Source organism: Solea senegalensis, linkage group LG10 (assembly GCF_019176455.1).
Source record: "Solea senegalensis isolate Sse05_10M linkage group LG10, IFAPA_SoseM_1, whole genome shotgun sequence".
NCBI lineage: Eukaryota > Metazoa > Chordata > Actinopteri > Pleuronectiformes > Soleidae > Solea > Solea senegalensis.
Genome location: NC_058030.1, coordinates 17,661,387 through 17,682,082, shown reverse-complemented (window position 1 = coordinate 17,682,082; position 20,696 = coordinate 17,661,387). Strand labels below are relative to the sequence as shown.

General features: G+C 40.1%; 1 protein-coding gene across 1 annotated transcript in view; it reads right to left on the bottom strand.

Annotated features, from left to right (window-relative positions):
* Positions 1-20,696, bottom strand: part of b4galnt4a (beta-1,4-N-acetyl-galactosaminyl transferase 4a) — a 151,547-nt gene that overhangs the window by 59,420 nt on the left and 71,431 nt on the right. The window contains exon 3 of the mRNA XM_044036182.1: positions 2,227-2,325. Within this exon, the coding sequence (XP_043892117.1) occupies positions 2,227-2,325 (99 nt within the window). The remainder of the gene's footprint in view (positions 1-2,226; positions 2,326-20,696) is intronic.

The following is a 20,696-nucleotide window of genomic DNA, read 5'->3' as shown; positions in this document are numbered from 1 at the left end:
GACTTTGGTATCATTACATCACTACTGACTGTATGTCTTGTTGAATTTGCATTAAATCCGCGCTCACTGTGTACTCGCACATGAATGTTGGAAGAGCACTTCCCTCTTACCGCCACTTCCTTTTCTGCTCCTGACTAAATGAAATTGTTCACTATGTTCAAATTCCCTCAAGATCCATGTCGACAGCAAAAGAACTGTTCACCCTTTGATGCTTGGCTAACAGCTTGACACTTCAAAAGTGGGTTAGCTCTTTCTCTCTGACCTCTATCCCATGTCATCATCCTTGGCTTGCTCTGTATTGTCCTTGACACATTAACAGAGCATGTCCATGGCACTACAGTGGCACGTGAGTGCTAATCCACAGCCACCGCTGGATAAGTCCACCAGGATGCGGCAGTGTTGGCTAAAAACAGCCTGGTGGTGTGCAACACAGGTCACAATCACAGCAAATAAATTAAGCTCTGTCCTTTTTTTTTTTTGTTTCTCTGTGTCCCTATTGGTGAATGCGATAGACCAAAACATCACGCTTTCATTATGCTCATGTGTGCAGCTTGTATGACTGCTTCTTGATGCCGGTGTGACCTCTCGCCATTCGATGACAGCTGGCATATGGCACCAGTCTAGTCTACGCCTCTGACAGCGCCAGCTCAGTGGCCCCTCGTACCTCTGCCATCTTGGCTGTGCCCCAGGAAAACAAGTTAGGGCTGGTAATTAGAAAACATTGCTGGTGAGGGAAGGCTGCACTCTATGGTTTCTGACAGAACTGGCTCGGGCTTGGCATCGCAGAAGTCTGAGATCACGCGGGAGGGGACTTTTGATGCTGCAGGTTTATAGCGATATCCTGGATATGCAAAATTATTCACAGCCATAAATGGCTTTTTGCTTCACGAGCAGGCTGAAAATGTGTCATTTTGACTTTGACAAGTGAGTCTTGATGTGAGTCACAACTAATCCAGAGTGCTGTGTGTTCACAATTCACTTTTGAAGCAGTTTTGAGTTACAAAATTTTGAAATTAGAGTTACAGTCAATTTAACCACACGTCTTTGATTGCAAACGTCCAGTGGTGTTCACAGGTTTAACAGTCGTCTACACATTTATGAAACAAAAGGCATAGACAGCAACAGGTTATTCATAATTAAGTGTCTCGCATTAACAAAGCCATGAAATCCATTTACAGTCATGCAATCAGTCGACATGCCCCACATTTAAATAGATGGGTTTTTTTGCAGCCATCCTAGATTAGCAGCTTCATATCAGTGTTGAACAGTTTTTAATCATTCCTAAAACATCAGCCACATTTACATTTAGGCCTCTTAAAATACATGCAACAGATGTTTGTATGCCACACTACATTGAAAAGTGGGTTTGTCAGTGCATTTTTAGATATAACACCTTGGATGATGATGTCTTAACTCATTGGTTTGCAGAGGTAATTCAAATGTGGTTAATTCCAGAGAATTTGCTGTAATAAAAGAGCAACTGTTGCAGTATCAGGCCCAAAATATCCTGACACTGCTCTCTGAAGTCTATACACATAATGCTTTGCAGATGCCACACTGCCTGACCATTAATGGACTTGGAAATGACATGTAACATGAAGCATCCCATTATCTTCCTAATGCTGAGTGTATGAACTGTTACTGTAGACAATTTCTCTAATTAAACTCAGCTGAACAGGTTACACATCTCGAGTTTCTTTCCTTATCAGAAATCAGTGGTGTAATTGCCCAATCTGCTGCTCCCTTTGTAAGAGTGGTCGTGTAGATGACATCAGTATGTGAGCTGAAATTTTAGGATGAATCACGTGGACTATAATCTTCAGATCCTTGGCGCCTTTAAAAACAATCAATGGATTTGGAAGAAATATTATCATCCTGACATGATAATTTATCACCATGACCGTGAGGTACATTTTGTTCTGCCCGGGACTGGAGAAAAAAACAAATATCTGTTTGACCTCATCGTCTGCTCTTCACAAGGACAACTGGAGGAAAATCACATCTGCAGTTAAATAACTGTATATTTTATTTACTGTAAATAAAAGCAAACCGCTACCACCCCCTTAATTAAAAAGAAAAACAAAACAAGGCGCCTTGCCAGGTTTAGTTGATAAGTCTCACAAGCAAAGCAACAGAAGGACATTAACATTTTAATTGTTTTACCACTGGAAAAAGTAATAACAATAATTAAGGTGTAAGCCTGAGGAAGGAAATCATTTGTATTACCTCTGGTTTCCATGGCAATTTCTTGTGGCGCTGGCTGAGGAACTTTCGGATGTGAGTATGGCCTCTGCCAATGGCTCTTCCTGTGATTGGCTCATCAACCTTGAGAAAGAAAAAAGAAACAAGGACATGCTTATTCCTCTATCAACAGAGAAGAGGCACGACTGTCACCACCACAGAGACAGACAAATTAACTGTGGTTTAAAATCCTAGTGAAAAAAGACATGTACCATCCATCCATCCATCCAACCAACTCCAATTATGAGGCCTTGAGTTTAGTTATTTGACCAGTGCCTTGTCATAATGTGCTGTGCTTTATCATCTATTTGCCTCTAAATGGAAACACAACTTACAACACTGATATCATATTGTTTTGAAGAAGACTGAAGAATGTTCACTGATGTTATAACTCAGGTGAGAATTAAACTCTTGTTCCCCACTGACTTCCATTGAAAAAAAATAACTGTGACTTCTGTCCCACTTCCTTGGCTTCACTTTTCAAACCAGAGTACTATGACCATTTGTATATAGTCTATGATCCATCCATCCAGGAGGTAACCCGATTTTTCTCCATTAATGATTGATATAGGCCAAAGTAGTATTACTAGATTATTGTTATTGATTATTTTTAACCACAGCCCTTGAATTTATGGATGCATTAAGCAGCATACACTATGCATTTCACACATATATATAATGAAAGAGCAGGTCGAGGAAACACAGTGTTCTTTTCTGGGAAGTTATCATTAAGACCCTGTGGAATCTCCTCTTCACCAGTCACTGCTAATCCGACATTTGACTCTCCAAAGCCCTAATCTCAAACATACTCTCACCATCCACCCTGCCAGCCAAGACCTCCTCTCCAGGGAGCCTGAACACTCCCCCTGATCTGGGATTTAGCGCCAGTGCTCCAGCCACAGCACTGGACTCTGGGTTCTTTCTCTATGGTCGACTAAGAGGCCCGTTAATGCTAATGCTGTGGTGTGACTGAGCAAGAAGGAGTGCAGGTTCTCAGCCAGCTGAGGAGATAAAAGACCAATGTGCTCCCAGAGGAGGAATCGAGTCTCAGCAGAGCTGTTAAATGAGTGGCAAAGCATCCTCCGTTAAGCAGACATGTCAAAGAGGGGCATACACCTCTGCAGAGACGAGTGTTCTCACAAAAAAATACATGTATTGAAAGAGGCAGAGACAGAACTGTCGGACACGGATTCTTTGATTACTTTTTCAGGGAGAGCAGTGAAGGATTACTGGCTGGATTATGATAAAGAAACGCGACAACGTCGATGTCTACCACAAGAGATGGGGAACATTCAGGAACATTCAAACAGACAAGCTTTGCAAACACTCACAACTTCATTTTGCATTAAAAAAGACGGCAGAAGTATGAGATATGAGAGCTCAGTTGTCAGTAAAATACAAATCTTTGATGAATTATGAACAATAGGAAACCAGATTTAGACATTTCTTGAGTGCTTTGCCCCCAAAACAATCCCTAGAATTACGACACGCCATCTCATAATAAATGTATTTGAATCTTATGAAACATGGTTAGTCTGCTCATCAGTTATGCCTTTTCTATAAAAAAGATATAAAAGATATAACATATCTTTTATATGTATTATTTATACTGTCTTAGATACCTCACTTCTATGCATATGAGATTGAAAATCAATATATGTCAAGTTAAGCATTTTAAGATTTTATCTGTGTGAAATAATTTAGAACATTTAGCAGAAACAGAAAGTCAAACTATAGTTGCTATAGTTACAGTGAGTTGTATCTAAGGTGGTGCCATGAGTTCCATGTTAATTGTCAACCGACGTTATAAATAAAGCTAAAAAATGAAAGAGTAATTATCATTTCTTCAATAATGTCATGAATTAATTCTAGCTTCCAGAGTCAGAAACATTGCCTGAAATTTAGAGGCAATTCTCTATTGTCCTAGTAAACATTGCATTTCAATCATTACATTATGTTCACTGATGAACATTTTTTAACTAAAAAGTGATTCTAAATGTTCTCTTATTTTGCTTGCACTCCTCTTTCTTGTTCCCATTGTTGCTGCTTGCACCAATTTTTGGGACATGGATATGAGAGAACAAATTGTTGACAGGCAATTACTTTGCCAGCTAATCAGCTTTCTCTATTAGAACAGGTGCGATGACTCTTTGAGTGAAGATGAGTGATAATCCATGCGGCTGAAGGACTTTGCAATCTGCCGTTGCTGATTGTAATTTTAAAAGCGTTTTTTTTGGATATGTTAAGTTGTTAAAAGATCACTCTAAATCACTGCTGGAGTTTAGACTGTTACTCACACAGACATCACTTGCCTACACTTCCCCAAAGCGTTGCCTCAGCCTGAACCAGTCTGTTTATCGATGCAGAGATAAAACTACAGTTCAACTTATTGACCTCAAGTTGCACTGCATCCTTCATTAGATGCATTTTTTTTCCCTCCTACTGTTTGTATTGACTTAGCACTCACAAGATGTTGTCATTACTTACAGTGTAGTACTTGCAACATTTGCATAACAACAATCACTTACGCACAGATCTATGTTTTTCTGTAACTGGGCCCAGAACTGTCACCCTGTTTCCCGAGCCTTGTTTACATGTGCAGTGTTTTTGAGTGTGCAGATTTAATTCACTCCAATTAAAATCAATTTACATCTACCCTGTTTACATGGACGTGAAAACAAGCCATCTCCCTCCTCTCTCACATCTGTGAATTTCTCTGTAGTCTTTTTAGTCTTTTTTTGGTTTGAATACTGATCTATATTGTGTTCTTCAAACAATACGGATTCTTGCATTCTCTGTAATTAAGCTACAGACTCAGCAGTTCGTACTGCTACTGCATTCATTTTAAGTCTCTTATCCAGAAAAACTGTTGGTTCCAGAACAGTTTTTTGCTCCCAATCCCGTTTCTATTCATGGGTCACAGCAGGGGGGCGCTGTGCCAATCTCTGAACCCTGGACAGTTCGCCAGTCCATCACTGGGCCCCATAGAGACAGACAACCACACATTCATACCTATGGTCAATTTAGGGTGTCCAATTTACCTAATCCCCCTATTGCATGTTTTTAGACTGTGCGAGGAAAGCAGGGAATCTGCAGAAAACCCACAGTGAGAACATGCAAATTCCATGCAGAAAGGCCCTTGTTCCGACTGGATTACGAACCCCAGTTGCTGCAAATGCAAGAGTACTAACCACGACACCAACTGTGTGGCCCGTTTTTATTCAAGCAATATCAAAGGCGAAAACTCGTCACAGTTACTTAGGACAGACTTATTACAACCCGAACCAGGAAGTCATGATTGGAACAACTGTTGAAATTATATTATTGTAAGTGAACCATATACCACCCCTCTCATCTTAATTATAGTGTTTGGAATGGCATGTTCACATGAATAATTTTTATTCCAATCAGGCTCTTATATGTGTGTCCATGTAAACATGGCTACTGATAAATACAGCTGATGCTTTGGGGCCAGTGAAGTGGCTTTATGTATTTAACATTGCATCAGGGCAAAACAGGGAATATCAATCACACTGAAGAGACTGCCTATTTATCATATGTTTACATTGCTGGTTTCCCTGTTGACTTTCACTCAAACAGAATGACAAATGGTTCACAGCAGTGTGGGCATTCGTTTGCTATGGGGAGCAATGCTTCAGGGACAGAAATGGAGTGAGCGAGAGTGCCAATTAATTAAAAGCTAAACTAAGTTGTTTCATGTATGAACACGTGCAGCAGTTGTTAATCAAAAAAAAAGAAAGGAAAAAGGATTGATTGATAGATGAGCTGTTCCGAAGAGTGAAACTTTTGCCATTGAGATCCATCAAACACGTCACCAAAGTAGGCGCTGACCTCCCACTTGATTCGTTCCATACTGCCCATGTTCATACAGCGCAATTCAACTGATGACCTTGTTGATCCCAGCCTGGGGGAAACTGGAGCCAGTGTCCTAGAATATCAATGAGCTTAATTAATCTCTCTTATTAAACACAAACAAGCGCCAGCCTGAAGGGAGGGGGAGGCAGCGTGTGAGAGTGAGAAAATGGTAATCTTGTTTCACAAGACTCTTCTTCTCCCATCATGATAACCCCTGTAAATGAGCTCCACTCACACAGCTCCCAAAAGCCCACAAATCATAGTTTCATTTTAAGCAACCTGCAATATGAAAGTTAATAACCTGACTGGAATCATTACATTTTTCTCAATTTATCATTCACATTAACCACCTACAGAGATAGACAGTATGTTAATTAGTCCCACCATAATGATAATAATAATAATCATAATAATAATAGTAAAATATAGATCCTTCCCATCTTCCATTATATGGTCCTGCTGAATCAACACCGGCTCCTAGTCACTGGGTGTTCATTTCTCATATTAATATTTGTAGTCGGAGGCAAAGATGTGACATTTACTGTAGCAGTGACTAATAACAATGATTCATCACAAAAGAAAAAACTGTGACATGTCGATCACTGGATGCTGATTTAAAGAATTTGATAGGATGATAATATCTGGATCTTGATATTGATTAAATTTGAATAAACTTTTTTTTCTGATACCTATCTTATTAAATCTGTATAACGAATGTCTATTGCACATGAGCTGAGGTGAATGTCATGTATCAGAAGATGTAGTTTTGCTCATGGAGGATATAATTGACATGGACAGCATTAAGGAAAGAAGTAACAAAAATATTTATTGGCAGGAAGCCACTCTTCAATTTAACAAAAATAGTTCAGCTATGACTGAATTTATATTTTTTTTTCAGACAACAGCATTTATCAATAACAACCTCAGTTGAAAACAATAGCAAAATAAACAAATGTACACAGGGAATGCTGTTCAAAGTGCAAATGAAATAAAACAAACGGCCAAAAGTAATAACAGGGTGTCTACAGGTATAAACAAGTTAAATTTAATACTTTTTAAGACCTTTTATTACCACTTCTAAATGAAATTTACGACCAAACGGACGATGGAAATACAAATAAATATACAGTAATATTTCAGTGATGTCTGTTCAGTATGGACAGTATGGTAAAATGACAAATGACCGTTGAGTCATTGCGCATGATAGCGGCTATCATTTATCTTTTTTTTAACATTAATCTAAATCAACTGTACAGTATTTATCTTTCTAACTTAAATCAATGAACGTAAACCATTCACATTGACACACAAATCATGAATTAATTCACATATCAATCATGTTTGTTTTAGCTCACAAAACCAACTTGTTTAACTTTGTAACAATAGCATAAAACAATAGCACAGGTCATATATATATATATATATATATATATATATATATATATATATATATATATATACATAACTATCTCATATGTTAATTGCTAACACACTGACACATTGCATAGCAGAGATAATTATCCACACAGAAATACAAAATTAACCACATTCTCAAATTCATCACACTCATATATAAACATTATAAATATTTTCTCAGAAGTGTAACAGCACACAAGATTCATATATTAATAAAATAAGTGAGTAATTAGCCGAAGTCGGCAGCCGTTAGCATACTATGCTAAGCGCTAATGATTATTACTCACTGGAGTTTTCCCTTGACAAAACACGATAAAATGACGACGTCCGGCAACCCAAAACACCTTCTCCTAGGTGCGGATACCTTTCAGAACTCGAAACGAAATAATGTTTTATCCACTCTTTATCTCATTATCAGCATTAACTTGCTCTCGGCTATAGCATGACTGTTCTCATCAGTGCACGAAAAAAACTAACAAGCCCGGGTAAAAAAAACAAAGGAAGTGCGACCGTGACTAGCGCTTGTGTGTAACTAATGCGCACCCTGCTGGTAAAAATTAGTAACTACATCAAAATGCAACTCATTCAAACTGTATAGCTCAATATTGTTAAATTTAAATTTGGAATTACACCATGTGTAACTAAAGGTGCAAAGTGTTACATATGCTTTAACAAAAAATTACATCGGATATGAAATATGATAGGGGCCACACAGATGGTGTAGCAGTTAGCACTCTGCATGTTCTTTCTGTGTGTGCGTGGATTTTCTCCGGGTTCTCCAGCTTCCTCCCACAGTACAAAAACATGCAATATCTGGATTGGATTGGATATCTGGATTGGATCTGGTAAATTGGATGCTTTAAATTGAGTGTGAGTGTGAATGGTTGTTTGTCTCTATATGTGGCCTTGTGATGAACCGGCGAACTGTCCAGGGTGTGACCCGCCTATCTCCCGATGCCATGTTTTATCATTATTATTATTATTTTTTTAAATAATCAAATGAATGCGTGTCTGAACGTGTCTGAAATCAATTACTTTTTCAGTATGTTATGATTATATTTCCAGAAAGAATATGGTTATTTTTTGTGAAGCAGAGCTGAATTTTCCATAATGTCTTTAAGCGTTCTGTCACTATGATATCACATTTTGATTGGCTGACGTGTGTCGTCAGCCAATCAAAATGTGATATCATAGTGACAGAACGCCCCAGGCCCAGCGATGTGTCTGGCGCTAGCCCCCGCTGTTGTCATCAACGACGTTTGAACCTTTGGCGGCTTTTGAAGTAAGTTATGATCACTGCATTAACACCACCGATCCATCATGTTTCTGATCTCCTTCGTGTGCACTGTTCACGGCGATCGTTTGGAGAAAAGAAGGAAATTATTTCAAGAGGAAGACCTACACGGAAGAGTTACATCATTTACGGTAGTTGGAGTGTTAATGATAAATTGATAACATTTTTTAGAAGTGGTGAGGACAAAACTGTTGATCATAAATAGTGCCGAGGACGTGTTCCCCGCGTAGCCGACGCATATGCTTATGTGGAAGCTTGTTTTTGTGTCATATAGTGGCTTGTGAAATTGCGTTTGCTGAGTGACTTAACGGAAGATGTGATGGTAATGATGCAGTAGCCTATAGATGCGCAGTGGCGTGCATGCGTGTGCGCTAGGTCTGTTTTTTTTTGTTTTTGTTTTTTTACTGAAGGCCCTGACTGAAACCCCACGGTACACTACTGGACAGATGTCATCTGATAGTAATTTCCTGTCAGCCTGGATGATAGCAAAATTTGATATTGAATTAAAACACATTTTCAACAATAGGTGACATCCATACTATTGGACTAAGTATTGAATCTCTATACACAGCTCGAGATGTGTCTCTGCTCTGTATTATTTCTTGACTTGTTGACTGGACAAACTCAAAATTTGTCAAATAAAGGTGGAATATCATCGACATGTGGACTTAAATCTAAGACTGCGGTCTGCAACACTAAAGAGAGAGACTTCAAGTTATTGATATTTTACCACTTCCAGTCAAGAAAAGAGTTTCATCAGGTCAAAAACTCACATTCACATTCCAACCATGTCTGACACTGACTGTCCAGATTCAGTGTCAGCTTATGTGGAGTGGTCGATCTCTCTGATTAAAGTCGACACATCAACTTAAATCTCCACATGATATTCCAATGTTATTCTCAAAATTTCGAGTTTAATATCATCATGGCAAAATTGATGCGTGGCCCTAATACTCCGTCGTACTGCTGTCATTTAGTATGATTTTTGCTAGGGAGAAAGATCACATGTTTCATCAGACATCACACATCAGACCGCGTACCAACAGTTCATCACCATGGACCACACATTTTCACAGCTACTAGACAAGCTATCACCAGGAGTGAGGACTAACATGTAGGAGAGATCTACAAAGAAAAACAGCAAAATGAGAGCGCGGGGTGAAATGAAGGGGAAAGACATGCAGGGAAAAGAATAAAGACATAGCAAGTGTCAGACTGAGGACGAGGAATACGCGGCAAAACACAAGGGGGAGGAACAGGGACAAACACAAAAGGGAGAAAAAATGAGCAATGGAGCAGCAAAGAGAAAAAAGAGACACTGAAGAAGTCCTTTCATAGGTAGTGCACAGCAGTTGTGCCAGTCTTGTACTCAAAAATCCCTCTGGCACAGAGAAAGTTTGAAGTGAGAGTGGACTGCCACAGTCCCACTCCCATCTCTCTGTCATGAACAGACCAAACAGACTGGGCTGTGCTTGGTTTCAGAGCAGAGGCTCAAAGCTCTGAGACGTATTACACTGTGGCTCTGTATGTGATGTGACTGCAGCAGAAAAGATGAATTTCCACTTCTACTGTTCTCAAGACACCGACGATACATTGTTGCTCAATGCAACAGTTGCAAGAAGAAATAAAATCCTGATTCATTATATTCCTCTTTTAAATCAATTTTATTCAGTGCTGGGTTAACTCAAATCAAAACATGCTCTCTTGGCCACTGCAGGGCTTCCCACTCAAATATTTATCATAAGTCTCCAGTATCACAAATCCTGCATTAGTAACAAAACACAGAATGTTAGGAAACCCTCACTTTATTCAAGGTTTGGTCCACAATTGTCCTCAGCTCAGAAAAAAAGGAACTTTTATTTGATTATCATCGTGCTTGCAATCTATTGTGAATGATGTTTAAGCAATGCAGGGGAGAAAAATCAAACCCCAGGATTATTCCAAATGCTCTGCAGCTTAATGATGTAAAGTAGTCTAATAAAGACGGAGAGGATGTGGATCACTTATATTTCCATGAGTCCTACCTTGCAGAACCAATTATGGCACCTGAACACAACGAGAGAGAAAATAACTTAATTAGCCCGACAAGAGTCTCATGGGGATTCAAAAGTGTGTTTACGCACGACCTTGGATGCTTTCATGGGAGAGAGGAGCACAACAAGGCTCGTGGCGATGATTAGGAAAGACTTAAATGCACCTGGTCCTTCACTACCCACCAATAGCCTCACCATGGCAACACAAGGCTTTCTGCGACAAATTTAATGTGGCATTCAAAGGAACGTGCCGTGACAGTTCCACTCAGGTCCCCACACTTATCTGTTACCTCACAATCTCCTGAAATATAAATAACTGTTGCTGACTGACACACAAAATACAAGAATGATGCAAAGGAAGATCATTCCTAAATAGCAACTGTTCTTCATGAGGAAAGATCAGTACTGTGCTTTTACTGCAGCTGTACAGTATCGCACTCCATGGGTGAAAATGAGGATTTAATGCAATAAAAAGATGTACCAAGCTCCACGTGTACTCAAAAGAAAGCCCTCACAAAAGCATAAAGGCAGATTTATAGACCTAACATACCTTAGACATACATGCTGCCTTTGGTACAGCAGCTTAAGCCAGTTAGTTACTAATTACACTGAATATAAGACGAGATGAAACTCGAACGAACCTTTCAGTTTATTTAACAGACGTCATAGTGAGTGCAAAGTATCAGTGAGTTTACTACTTGAAGTGCATCGGTGTGGATATGGATACAATGTTGACCTTTGTTTGATGCTTGTTCATAAAAGCATGGCTCAAATTGCAATTGAAGATCCACTGGATATAAAAAGGTTGATGTCCTGTCATTATTCAATGTGTGGCCCTTTCCTTTCTTAAGCTGTGCCAGTATGGCCCTCTGCAATTGGTTTATAAAGTTGGGACATTTGCTGATGAAAGTTCACCACTTTGATACACTGAGTGTATCACTGGCACATTAGCAAACAAATAAAGACGGGAAGTACAATGTAATTTTGTTTTACTCCAAATTGATGTGGCTGCTCCGGGTGCTAATCAATGAAAAGGATTGTCCAGAAAAAACCTCCTCAGTGATCCTGGATCAGCCCTCGAGAGCACTGAGAGGGTTGAATAAATCTGAACCCTGATCTCACAATCACCCTTTCTATTTCAGTAAGATAGCAGCTCTGGGAGCCCTCGTCACACTTAGACAAACCGATCCCTTTTAACAAAATGGCTGGCACCGTTGAATAGAAATCAGCCCAAGTGCATTCAGTTAAACTATTGCAAAACAAATCCCAGCCAAGAAAAAGAGGGACTGCAACTATTTTTATCCCGCTACTTTGCATTATTCATGCAAGCAATTACATGCCGGTCAAGGGAACACCAGTGGTGAGCAGAGTGAGGAAGAAAGGGAGAAAAATGGAACATAAATAAGAGACGGCTGCAGTCGATAATACGAGTGATAGAGTCAGTGGCTCCAATTCATTGATTAGAAGATTAATGGTGCAGAGATGAGTACGGCATGGAGACAATCAGGAGACACAAAGGGGAAGGAGGAAGAGGGGGGAAGGAGGGAATGATGGCGAGAAGAAAAACTACAGACAGCAGAGTGAGAAAAAGCAAGAACCCGAGCAATTATTATCCTGCACCAATACAGCAATACAGCACAGGGAATTTAATGAGTTGATGATGTGTCCTCTACAGAAGCACAGAGCAAGGTTTTACTTGAATTATATGTGGGTGTGTGTTTGTGCCCATACATTCATTACAGCGTGCACATTATTACTGAAATGCATCACAAACAGTGTAATTTATTGCTTTAGGTCTGGAAAAAAGGTGACAGGGTTTCTGTCATGAGTCCACATCGATACAGCATGTGGGGACAATGGCAGTGAGGAGGAGCGCAGTCGCTCTTGGGATCAATAGTGGACTCGAGGGCTTTGTCTCTGCTGTCACTTATTTGCACTCGTGACTAAGGCCATCTGATTTGAAATCAAAATTTGTTATTGTCCCTAAAGGGGAAATCGGTTTTGCAGTGTGCAGGATAAGAACAATGAAAACACTTGAACACACAATAAATGAGGATGATCACATGTAACGCAAAAGTACAGGTAAATGAAAAAGTGTCTCCTGCAACGCATCACAAATACTTGGCTGTATGATCCAGGTCATAGTCAACATCTTCAGTATTTAGCTGTAGGCACCTGGACTTGCTTGAGTTAATGAAAACCTTGAGAGACATTGAGGACATAATTCGAGGTTGAACGGTGGAGACAAACCCCAAATACAGTTAACTGCCCGCTCTTTGTCTGTGCACGGCAAATACGAGCGGTGCTTCACTAGACCCTGAGGACAATACTCTGCGAAAAACTGAGGGTGCTTGTAATCACTGTAAATTCAACAATGGTAGAGCTTGAAGAAGACACATTAGAGAAAATTACCAAAGGAGAAATCTTGTAAAGTGGCTCTAACAGCTGCCCAGGTTCAGGACGAGTCTTGTGTCACCATCCCCTTTTTTTGCTCAAAGACTGCTGAGCAACAAAAGCTTTCATTTGTACCTTTTCTATCACTGTAAGGTACAGAGAGAAAACAGAGATAAAAGACCATGGTTTATCATCCACATTAGGTCTGGGCGTTCTGTCCGCACTCATCACCACTGAAGAGATGTGACGTGGGACAGGGACAGGTGGCAAAGTGAAGAGGCAAATGATTAACTGTTAATCGACCTTGACCTGCTCTTGGTGCTCAATCTGACCAAACCAACACTGAGTCTGCTGCAGAGAGAGAAAGTGAAACAGACTTCAACAAGAGATGGACACTCGGACACAAACTGACAAACAGACTGGCCACGCTCTAAAAAACACAAGCATGCGTAAAAAATATAGCACCCAGAAGCCCATCGTGTTGTCTTAACACAGTAATTCCCACGTACAGAGCACATAGTGAGTCCAGCTTGACCTTAGATCCCGTCCTCTTGAGCAGACAATCACAACACCAAAGCATCTGAAAACAACTGTCTGTCTGGGCCACATAACATGGTGGAGCACATGACAAGCACTGTTGCCTCACAGCAAGGTTCCAAAAACATGCAGAGGTTAGGTATACACTCTAAATTGACCAGAGGTGAGTGTGAGAGTGAATGGTTGATGGTCTCTATAGGCTTACCCTACCATGTGCTCCACCTTTTGCCCTACAGTATGACACATAAGGAGAGGCTATGTGTCAAACCAGGCATACTTTAGGGACATCTGGTTCATGTTTGCTTGATCTGCAAAACAATTTCCTCTGCTTTTTGTAAAAAAAAAAAAAAGCTAATTAGCCAAACAACCAGCAGGTCTGGATGAAAACTAGCAGAGGATAAACTGAATCTGTCTGTTTGTATGGATTAACTATGTAAAACGCATAAAAAGCAATAGCTTATGCAAAGTCTCTATGTGTCCTGCAGGTGCCAGCTTTTAATAAAGTTGTTTTGTATAGTTGCTTGTTTGTGTTACGTTATGTCTTTGAAATTCCGTTTGCAGTATTTCTGCAGGGGTTTCAACTGCACATCTAGCCTAACTCATGCTGGTATTACTTTTATATCCTATTAGTGCCACAGGGTAACAGAGCTTGTCTGTCAGTAATTACTCACAGGCCAATTTCCAAAGGTGTTTATGATAAGCACATTTTTACTTTTGTGTTTTCTTTGTTTTTGTGTTGCCCAGCTGCACTGAGTGGAGTCAGTGTGTCCTTTTATGACACGCAGCACATACAAACTGGGTTATCAAAGTATTATTGGTACAAACAAACACACGCCCTCACACACCTGTTAAGTTTAATTAAAGGTGATGGGTAATGTCAAACCTTTAAACTGGAAGCGACAGTCACAGTAACTTACTCCTGACACACAAAATGAGACTTTCATGCAGAAGTACGTCTGATAATGTATTTCAAACTACTTATACACACAGTCTTCTCCTGCTCGTAGTCCACGTCAACAAGACAATGGCTTAGAGTTGAAGGAAATACATTGGCAGATGGACTCAAAGCTCTGAAGATATGAAAAACTCAAAAACACACAAAAGCACATCCTTCATCTGGTGGCTGTATCACTATATGCCTTTGCTTGCACGTGTTCAGCATATACGTCTACACACAATTACACACTTCATTATAATAACATCGGGCTTCAGGGGAAAGATGTTGCAAACAGTAAATCAAAATAAAAATGATCTTTGATCATAAGTTAAAAGAACACAGAAAGAGGCAAAGATTATCTTTGCCTACAATCGATACTTAGATCTTATCTTGCCTCTACTGAATAAATACACTGACAGAAACACGCCTATACAAGAGGACCACAGTGATTCAGTCATTATAACTCAATGTATCCTATAGTGTGACTAAAGAGTCCATTTCTAAGATGAACGTTACAATAACATACAGACGATTTGAATGTGTGTTTATTATCTCTTTCGGAAAAAAAGTAGGTATGTGTGTAACACAGAAAAAAAAACCCTGTGTAGTATATATGAACAGACTGGAGACAAAGCACTAACCTCTCTGTTCTAACAGGCCTTTTTACGTGTCATAACAAGACAAGCACAGCTGTAAGCACGAACACTAACAATGGCTCCATGTCATTGCAGTGTCCCAGTAAGCCAGGCTATGCCAACACACACAATTAGAGGTGTCCATCACTGGCACCCTGGCATCTAAATAGAACAGAGCCATTAGTTACACCTGTATTTGACGAGTCAATATGTCTGCAGTACAAAAAAGTTCATGGGTGAGATGTGCCAATGTTGCTCTGCTCACAGCACCGTGCACTCATAACAACTCGGCTCGTGCCGTGCCACAACTGTAGAGTGGAAAAGCTCCATAAGAGACCTGCCTGCAGGAACGTTTGTGCGTAATCACAAGCAGCGTGAGCCGGGCGAGAAGCTAGCATTTATCCCATCAAACTTCAAGCTGCATAATCATAATTGTAGCAATATGCATGGCACTACACAAACAGCTACATTAAGAACAGAGAGTTAACAACACAGAGAGTGAAGCACATTTTATACCTGTGATATTTTTATTTAATCCCCTTAGGGAAGGTATTCCTCTGCATTTGACCCATCCTAGAATTAGGAGCAGTGGGCTGCCACACTGAGTAGCGCCCGGGGAGCATTGGGGGTTCCAATGCTTGCTCAGGGGTACCCCAGCCCTTTTTTTTGGCCGGGTGGGGATTTGAACCGGCAACACTCCGGATACAAGTCAAGTTCCCTTTCCACTTGGCCACGGTCTGTCATATTTGTGCTCTTTACTATGCTGTGGCATGTTCCTCTCCACATCCTTCTTCCTTGGGTAACTCTAAGACACGATACTCCTTTATTAGCCTCACAATGGCTAAATGTGCAAATTTACGGCTTTTCTCCTGTTTCTCTTCTCCAAAAACACAATAAATTTATTGTGAACCAACTTCTTCTCGGAGTTGAAAGGGACAAATTAAAGCTGGATGTATTACAGACCACTTGTTATGTAAGCTCTTTAAGTGCTCTTGGGAATATTTGCCAAGCCGCCTGTTCTAAGATATGTATAGTCTGAAACAAACCAGGATTAATGGCAGCAGAGACAGTAACTATCCATCAGAACAAATCCTATTAGCTTTTCCATGCAGACTAAAGACATAAAATTCAAGATATTCTTTAACAAAAGGAAAACAAAGAGACTTATGTGAGAGACGTTTTGATACCTTGAGCATGCAAAAACAAAACGTGAAAGCTAGAAAAATTTAAGTAAAATTTGCCATTTATTTGTCTTTTTTGCAGTACTTTTAATTTGATAGTCTTGCAGTGGGTAGACAGAAGAAGTAAAAGTGTGTGGCCATACTAAACTGACTCGCTCTGTGTATATATATATATATGTATATGTATATGTATATGTATATGTATATATACAAGTTTTCATCTCTTCCCTGCCTTTTCTTTCTGCAAGCTTTCATAAATGTTTGGGCCCAATAAGAACATTTAAGGTCTTTCATCTGAAAGCTATTCCTCTGCAGCACTGCACCTATTAATGGGTTGCATGCATATATCAGTACAGTATGTTTGTGTGTGTGCGTGCGTGCGTGCGTGCGTGTGTTTTAATGTCCAGTATTTTGAAATGTCTTTGATTGGCTCCCTCTTTTTTCCTTCCTGGAGCCTCTCAGTCTATATAGTCCTGTCAGTGCAATTCAAACAGACATGAGCAGCTTTGAGGAGAAGGCCTCTGGTTAATAAAGTGTGTCAAAATGAATGTGTCTCCAGCTCTCCTCTTCACAGCACACTCCATCAGCTGCACACCTGTTCAAAGCACTCACGTCCACCTGTTGGTGGATCTCCCTCTCTCTCTCTCTCTCTCTCTCACACACACACACACACACATACAATATAATGAGGAGAGTCCATGCCTCACTTGCACTTTTTACTGCACATGCATCCCTGATCCTCCATGTTCCGGAGTCATCTGCACACATCCCCTGTTCCCTTCATCATCAAGACATAAAGAGCAATTAAAACTGGCCCTGCTGCTTTGTGCTTATTGTCCCCGTCAGCTTGTTATGGAGATACTTCACAGCAACACAGCGTTCTTTCAGTGTCAATGCAAACTCCCGCAACAACATACTGCTGATGCGTTCTCATTTATTAAATTGTGACTGAGCAGAGAAAACTTTCTCTATATGCAAGTATTTAAACTCTTATATGAGTCAAATTCCATCAGATTTAAGCCATTTTCAGACATCGACTGTGGATAATAACGTCTGGAGATCATAGTTTTCCATTCATATATCATGAACCCAGTGGGAAATTAACGGAGTTGTGTTCACAACAGAAGGGGAATCTCCGGAGGATATAGCGAGGGGGTGGAGCCTAGTGCAGGAACCAAAACAATCGCCCAGTCACTCTGTTTGGATTCTCCAGGAGCTTCTCCTGCTGCGTAATCATGTGAGCACACTCACACATTTAAATGAGGAGTATGCTGGAGAGCTGGCAGGAGAAACTTCAGAGTGACTTCTGAGGACTTTTGCATTGATTCCCTCCAGAGTTTAGAGCAAGCAGCTTATTATGCCCTCTCTTTGTTACAGAGTCAAAGTGTGAAAATCCCTGAAAATAAAACAAGAATATCTATCATGCATAAATAAAAATGTCTCGTACAATGACAGTAAGAGAATTCTGCACATTTTCAAATGGCATACTGTTGACATTTAAAGAAACTTCTATGTGTTTTTCTCCTCCTTGTAAATATTCATAAACATCACTTCTACTTTGCTTCTGACCAATGCAAAGTCAGACAGTTAAAGACAGCATAAACAAAAACTGTCAAAACGAAAAGGACAAGAAGGGATGGGTGTTTGCAGAATATGTGGTTGCTATAAACCCTATTTTTAGGTTTGTATTGACTCTAACACAGACAGAAGACACAAGCAGAACGCCCATAAATCAAAATACAGGAGAGACTGTTTTTAGTACAAGCGTTTATCCCTCAATGTGGCAGATTTTCTTCTGAGATGTACTTGCGAAACAGAAAGCCTAAGGGAAACTTCGGACCCTGCATGTTAGGTCTCAGTAGGCATGTGTCATGTGCATGCCTTCTCTGTGTATCCCAGAATGACACCATTTTTAGTTTTTGCTGATGTAAATGGCTCATTTTATCACCTGTGCACTATTTTGACACTTTGGGCTGCTGTTTCTGCCACACGTTCACATTTCATCATTCTGCCTCTAACCTTTCTGACAACAGCTCTATTTTCGCACCCACACAGCAAACTCACTACCAACTTTTGCGACACGGGTCTTCAGTGGTGTCGGCTAAAGTTAGTGTAGATGGATGGTGCCACAAAAAGAATAATGATTCTTCATCATAGTCCATCACAGTTTCCCTATCACCCATGTACACATATTGTCCCAAGCTGCTCCTTTGTCCTCGGGCACTGTCTGTGTATCTAGTGTCATAGTCCCATTACCCATCGTTACTTACGTTTTCTGTCCCTTCATCAATCACTCCACCAGCCTCTGGTCACAGGAGGAAGTTGGAAAGGTAATTTATAGCACATTTCAGGACACCAGTCTCCACTATTTACAGAACACCCACATTGTTCTGGAACCTGTATTTCTATGAACCGGGTGTGTGGGACAAAATGTAATCTATCTGCAAGCATGTCAGATCACTGGTGACGTATAAAGAGTCTACAGGACACCCACATCCTGTGTGACAACACTCACCTCTGTAAAAATCCACACAAATGACACGTACTGTTTGAGTCCTGCATGCAAAAACTTTGGCGTTTGATGTGTTGCTTGCTATTCTTACATTGTGTAAAATGTACAATACAGAGCCTCCTCTCTCTGATCTGGATCTGTGGCGATCTCGTAAAATACTCTTCAGTTACCTCTGACTATTTTGGCATCCTGAGCACAACATCTATCCACCCTCTTCACCTTTATGATGAAAACAGCCGACAAAGAGACTTACTGCCTGATTTCTGTGCTGTCTACTGTATATGTTTGAGGGATGAACAGTGTTTTTTTTCTGCCAGGGGTCGTGTCAATCACCTGACGTCCAGGGCTCTATACCCTGTTTTCTCTCTATCTTACGATAGGAAAATGGACAAGGAATTCCGGTTCCTCATTGGTCAATACTGAATTATCAGTAAGTGTCTAACACAGCCATTGTTACATTCACCTCCCAACGGTGCCCTAACGATGACAAAGCCAATGTGCCGCATTGTTAATTCTTCGGGACCACAGCTTGAAAGTTTGGGCTCATTTAGCAAAAACAAAACAACTTATATGATGCCTAAAAAGGGTACGAGTTGTGAGTAGTGTTCAGCGTGAAGACTAAAGCTAAGATCTCAGAATCCCAGTATTCTCTGTGCAACAATCAATTAAAGGTATAAACACCTTGTTATGGTGATTGTGTAGCAGCTGACTTTAAACACTCTTGGCATCACTTCACAAAGAACTGCTCATTTATATGTTAAATAGTCCGATAGACAACGTCAGTCGCGCAGCAGCCACAAAAGTCAGTCCAAACAAGGGAACACTGCTGATGTTACAGGATTGGTGCAAAGTTTATTGTAAAAGTTAATTGAATTAAACAGAAGTCTCTGGTGGGAAAGTAAGTCCACTCCTCGTCACAGCTCTCCTGTCCTTTCCGAAAACTGTCGAGTATCAAGAATAAAACCACTTATTGGATTACTGCAGATTAAATGAGTTTCCCGTGTCACACTCGGGGTTAAACTTTTAAATGCACTTTGTCTGTCTCACTGACTCTCCCGCTGTTACTGTATCAATCATGTCTGCCTCCAATTTTGAGTCCACCACTTTTCTCCTTTTATCCCTCCCCCGTCTACAAATAGCACTACAATTCTGGAAATAGTATAATGGGCCATTTAGCGAACTCTATATTTTACAGGCATTCGTTTGATGGCTGATAGTGTAATACAAATTCAGTCGTATCAAGTACCGCTTTTTGCAAGTATTCTGCAGTAAAAGTGCAGCTTTTTTCCCCACATGAGAAAGCCAAAGCACTTCCTGTTATTATTTTTTTTGCATCCTACATTTCACACAGTACAAAAATAATCCAGTAAAAGGACACTACTCACAGTGACTCCACAATAAAGCACTGAAGATGGAAAATGTTGCTGTTTTAGTGCTTTTTACCACACAGCATGAATGTATTACACATGGTAAGGTATCCTTCACTGTTGTAACATTTCATTGTCAAAGGTGTTTGGCTTGCACTGAGAGCTGTCCGACAACTCCAGTTGTATCCATTAAAACACAAAAAAATAAATAAAACACGCACAAACCTCCATATATAAGGCATAATTACATTGAATCTTTGAACAAAAAACTCT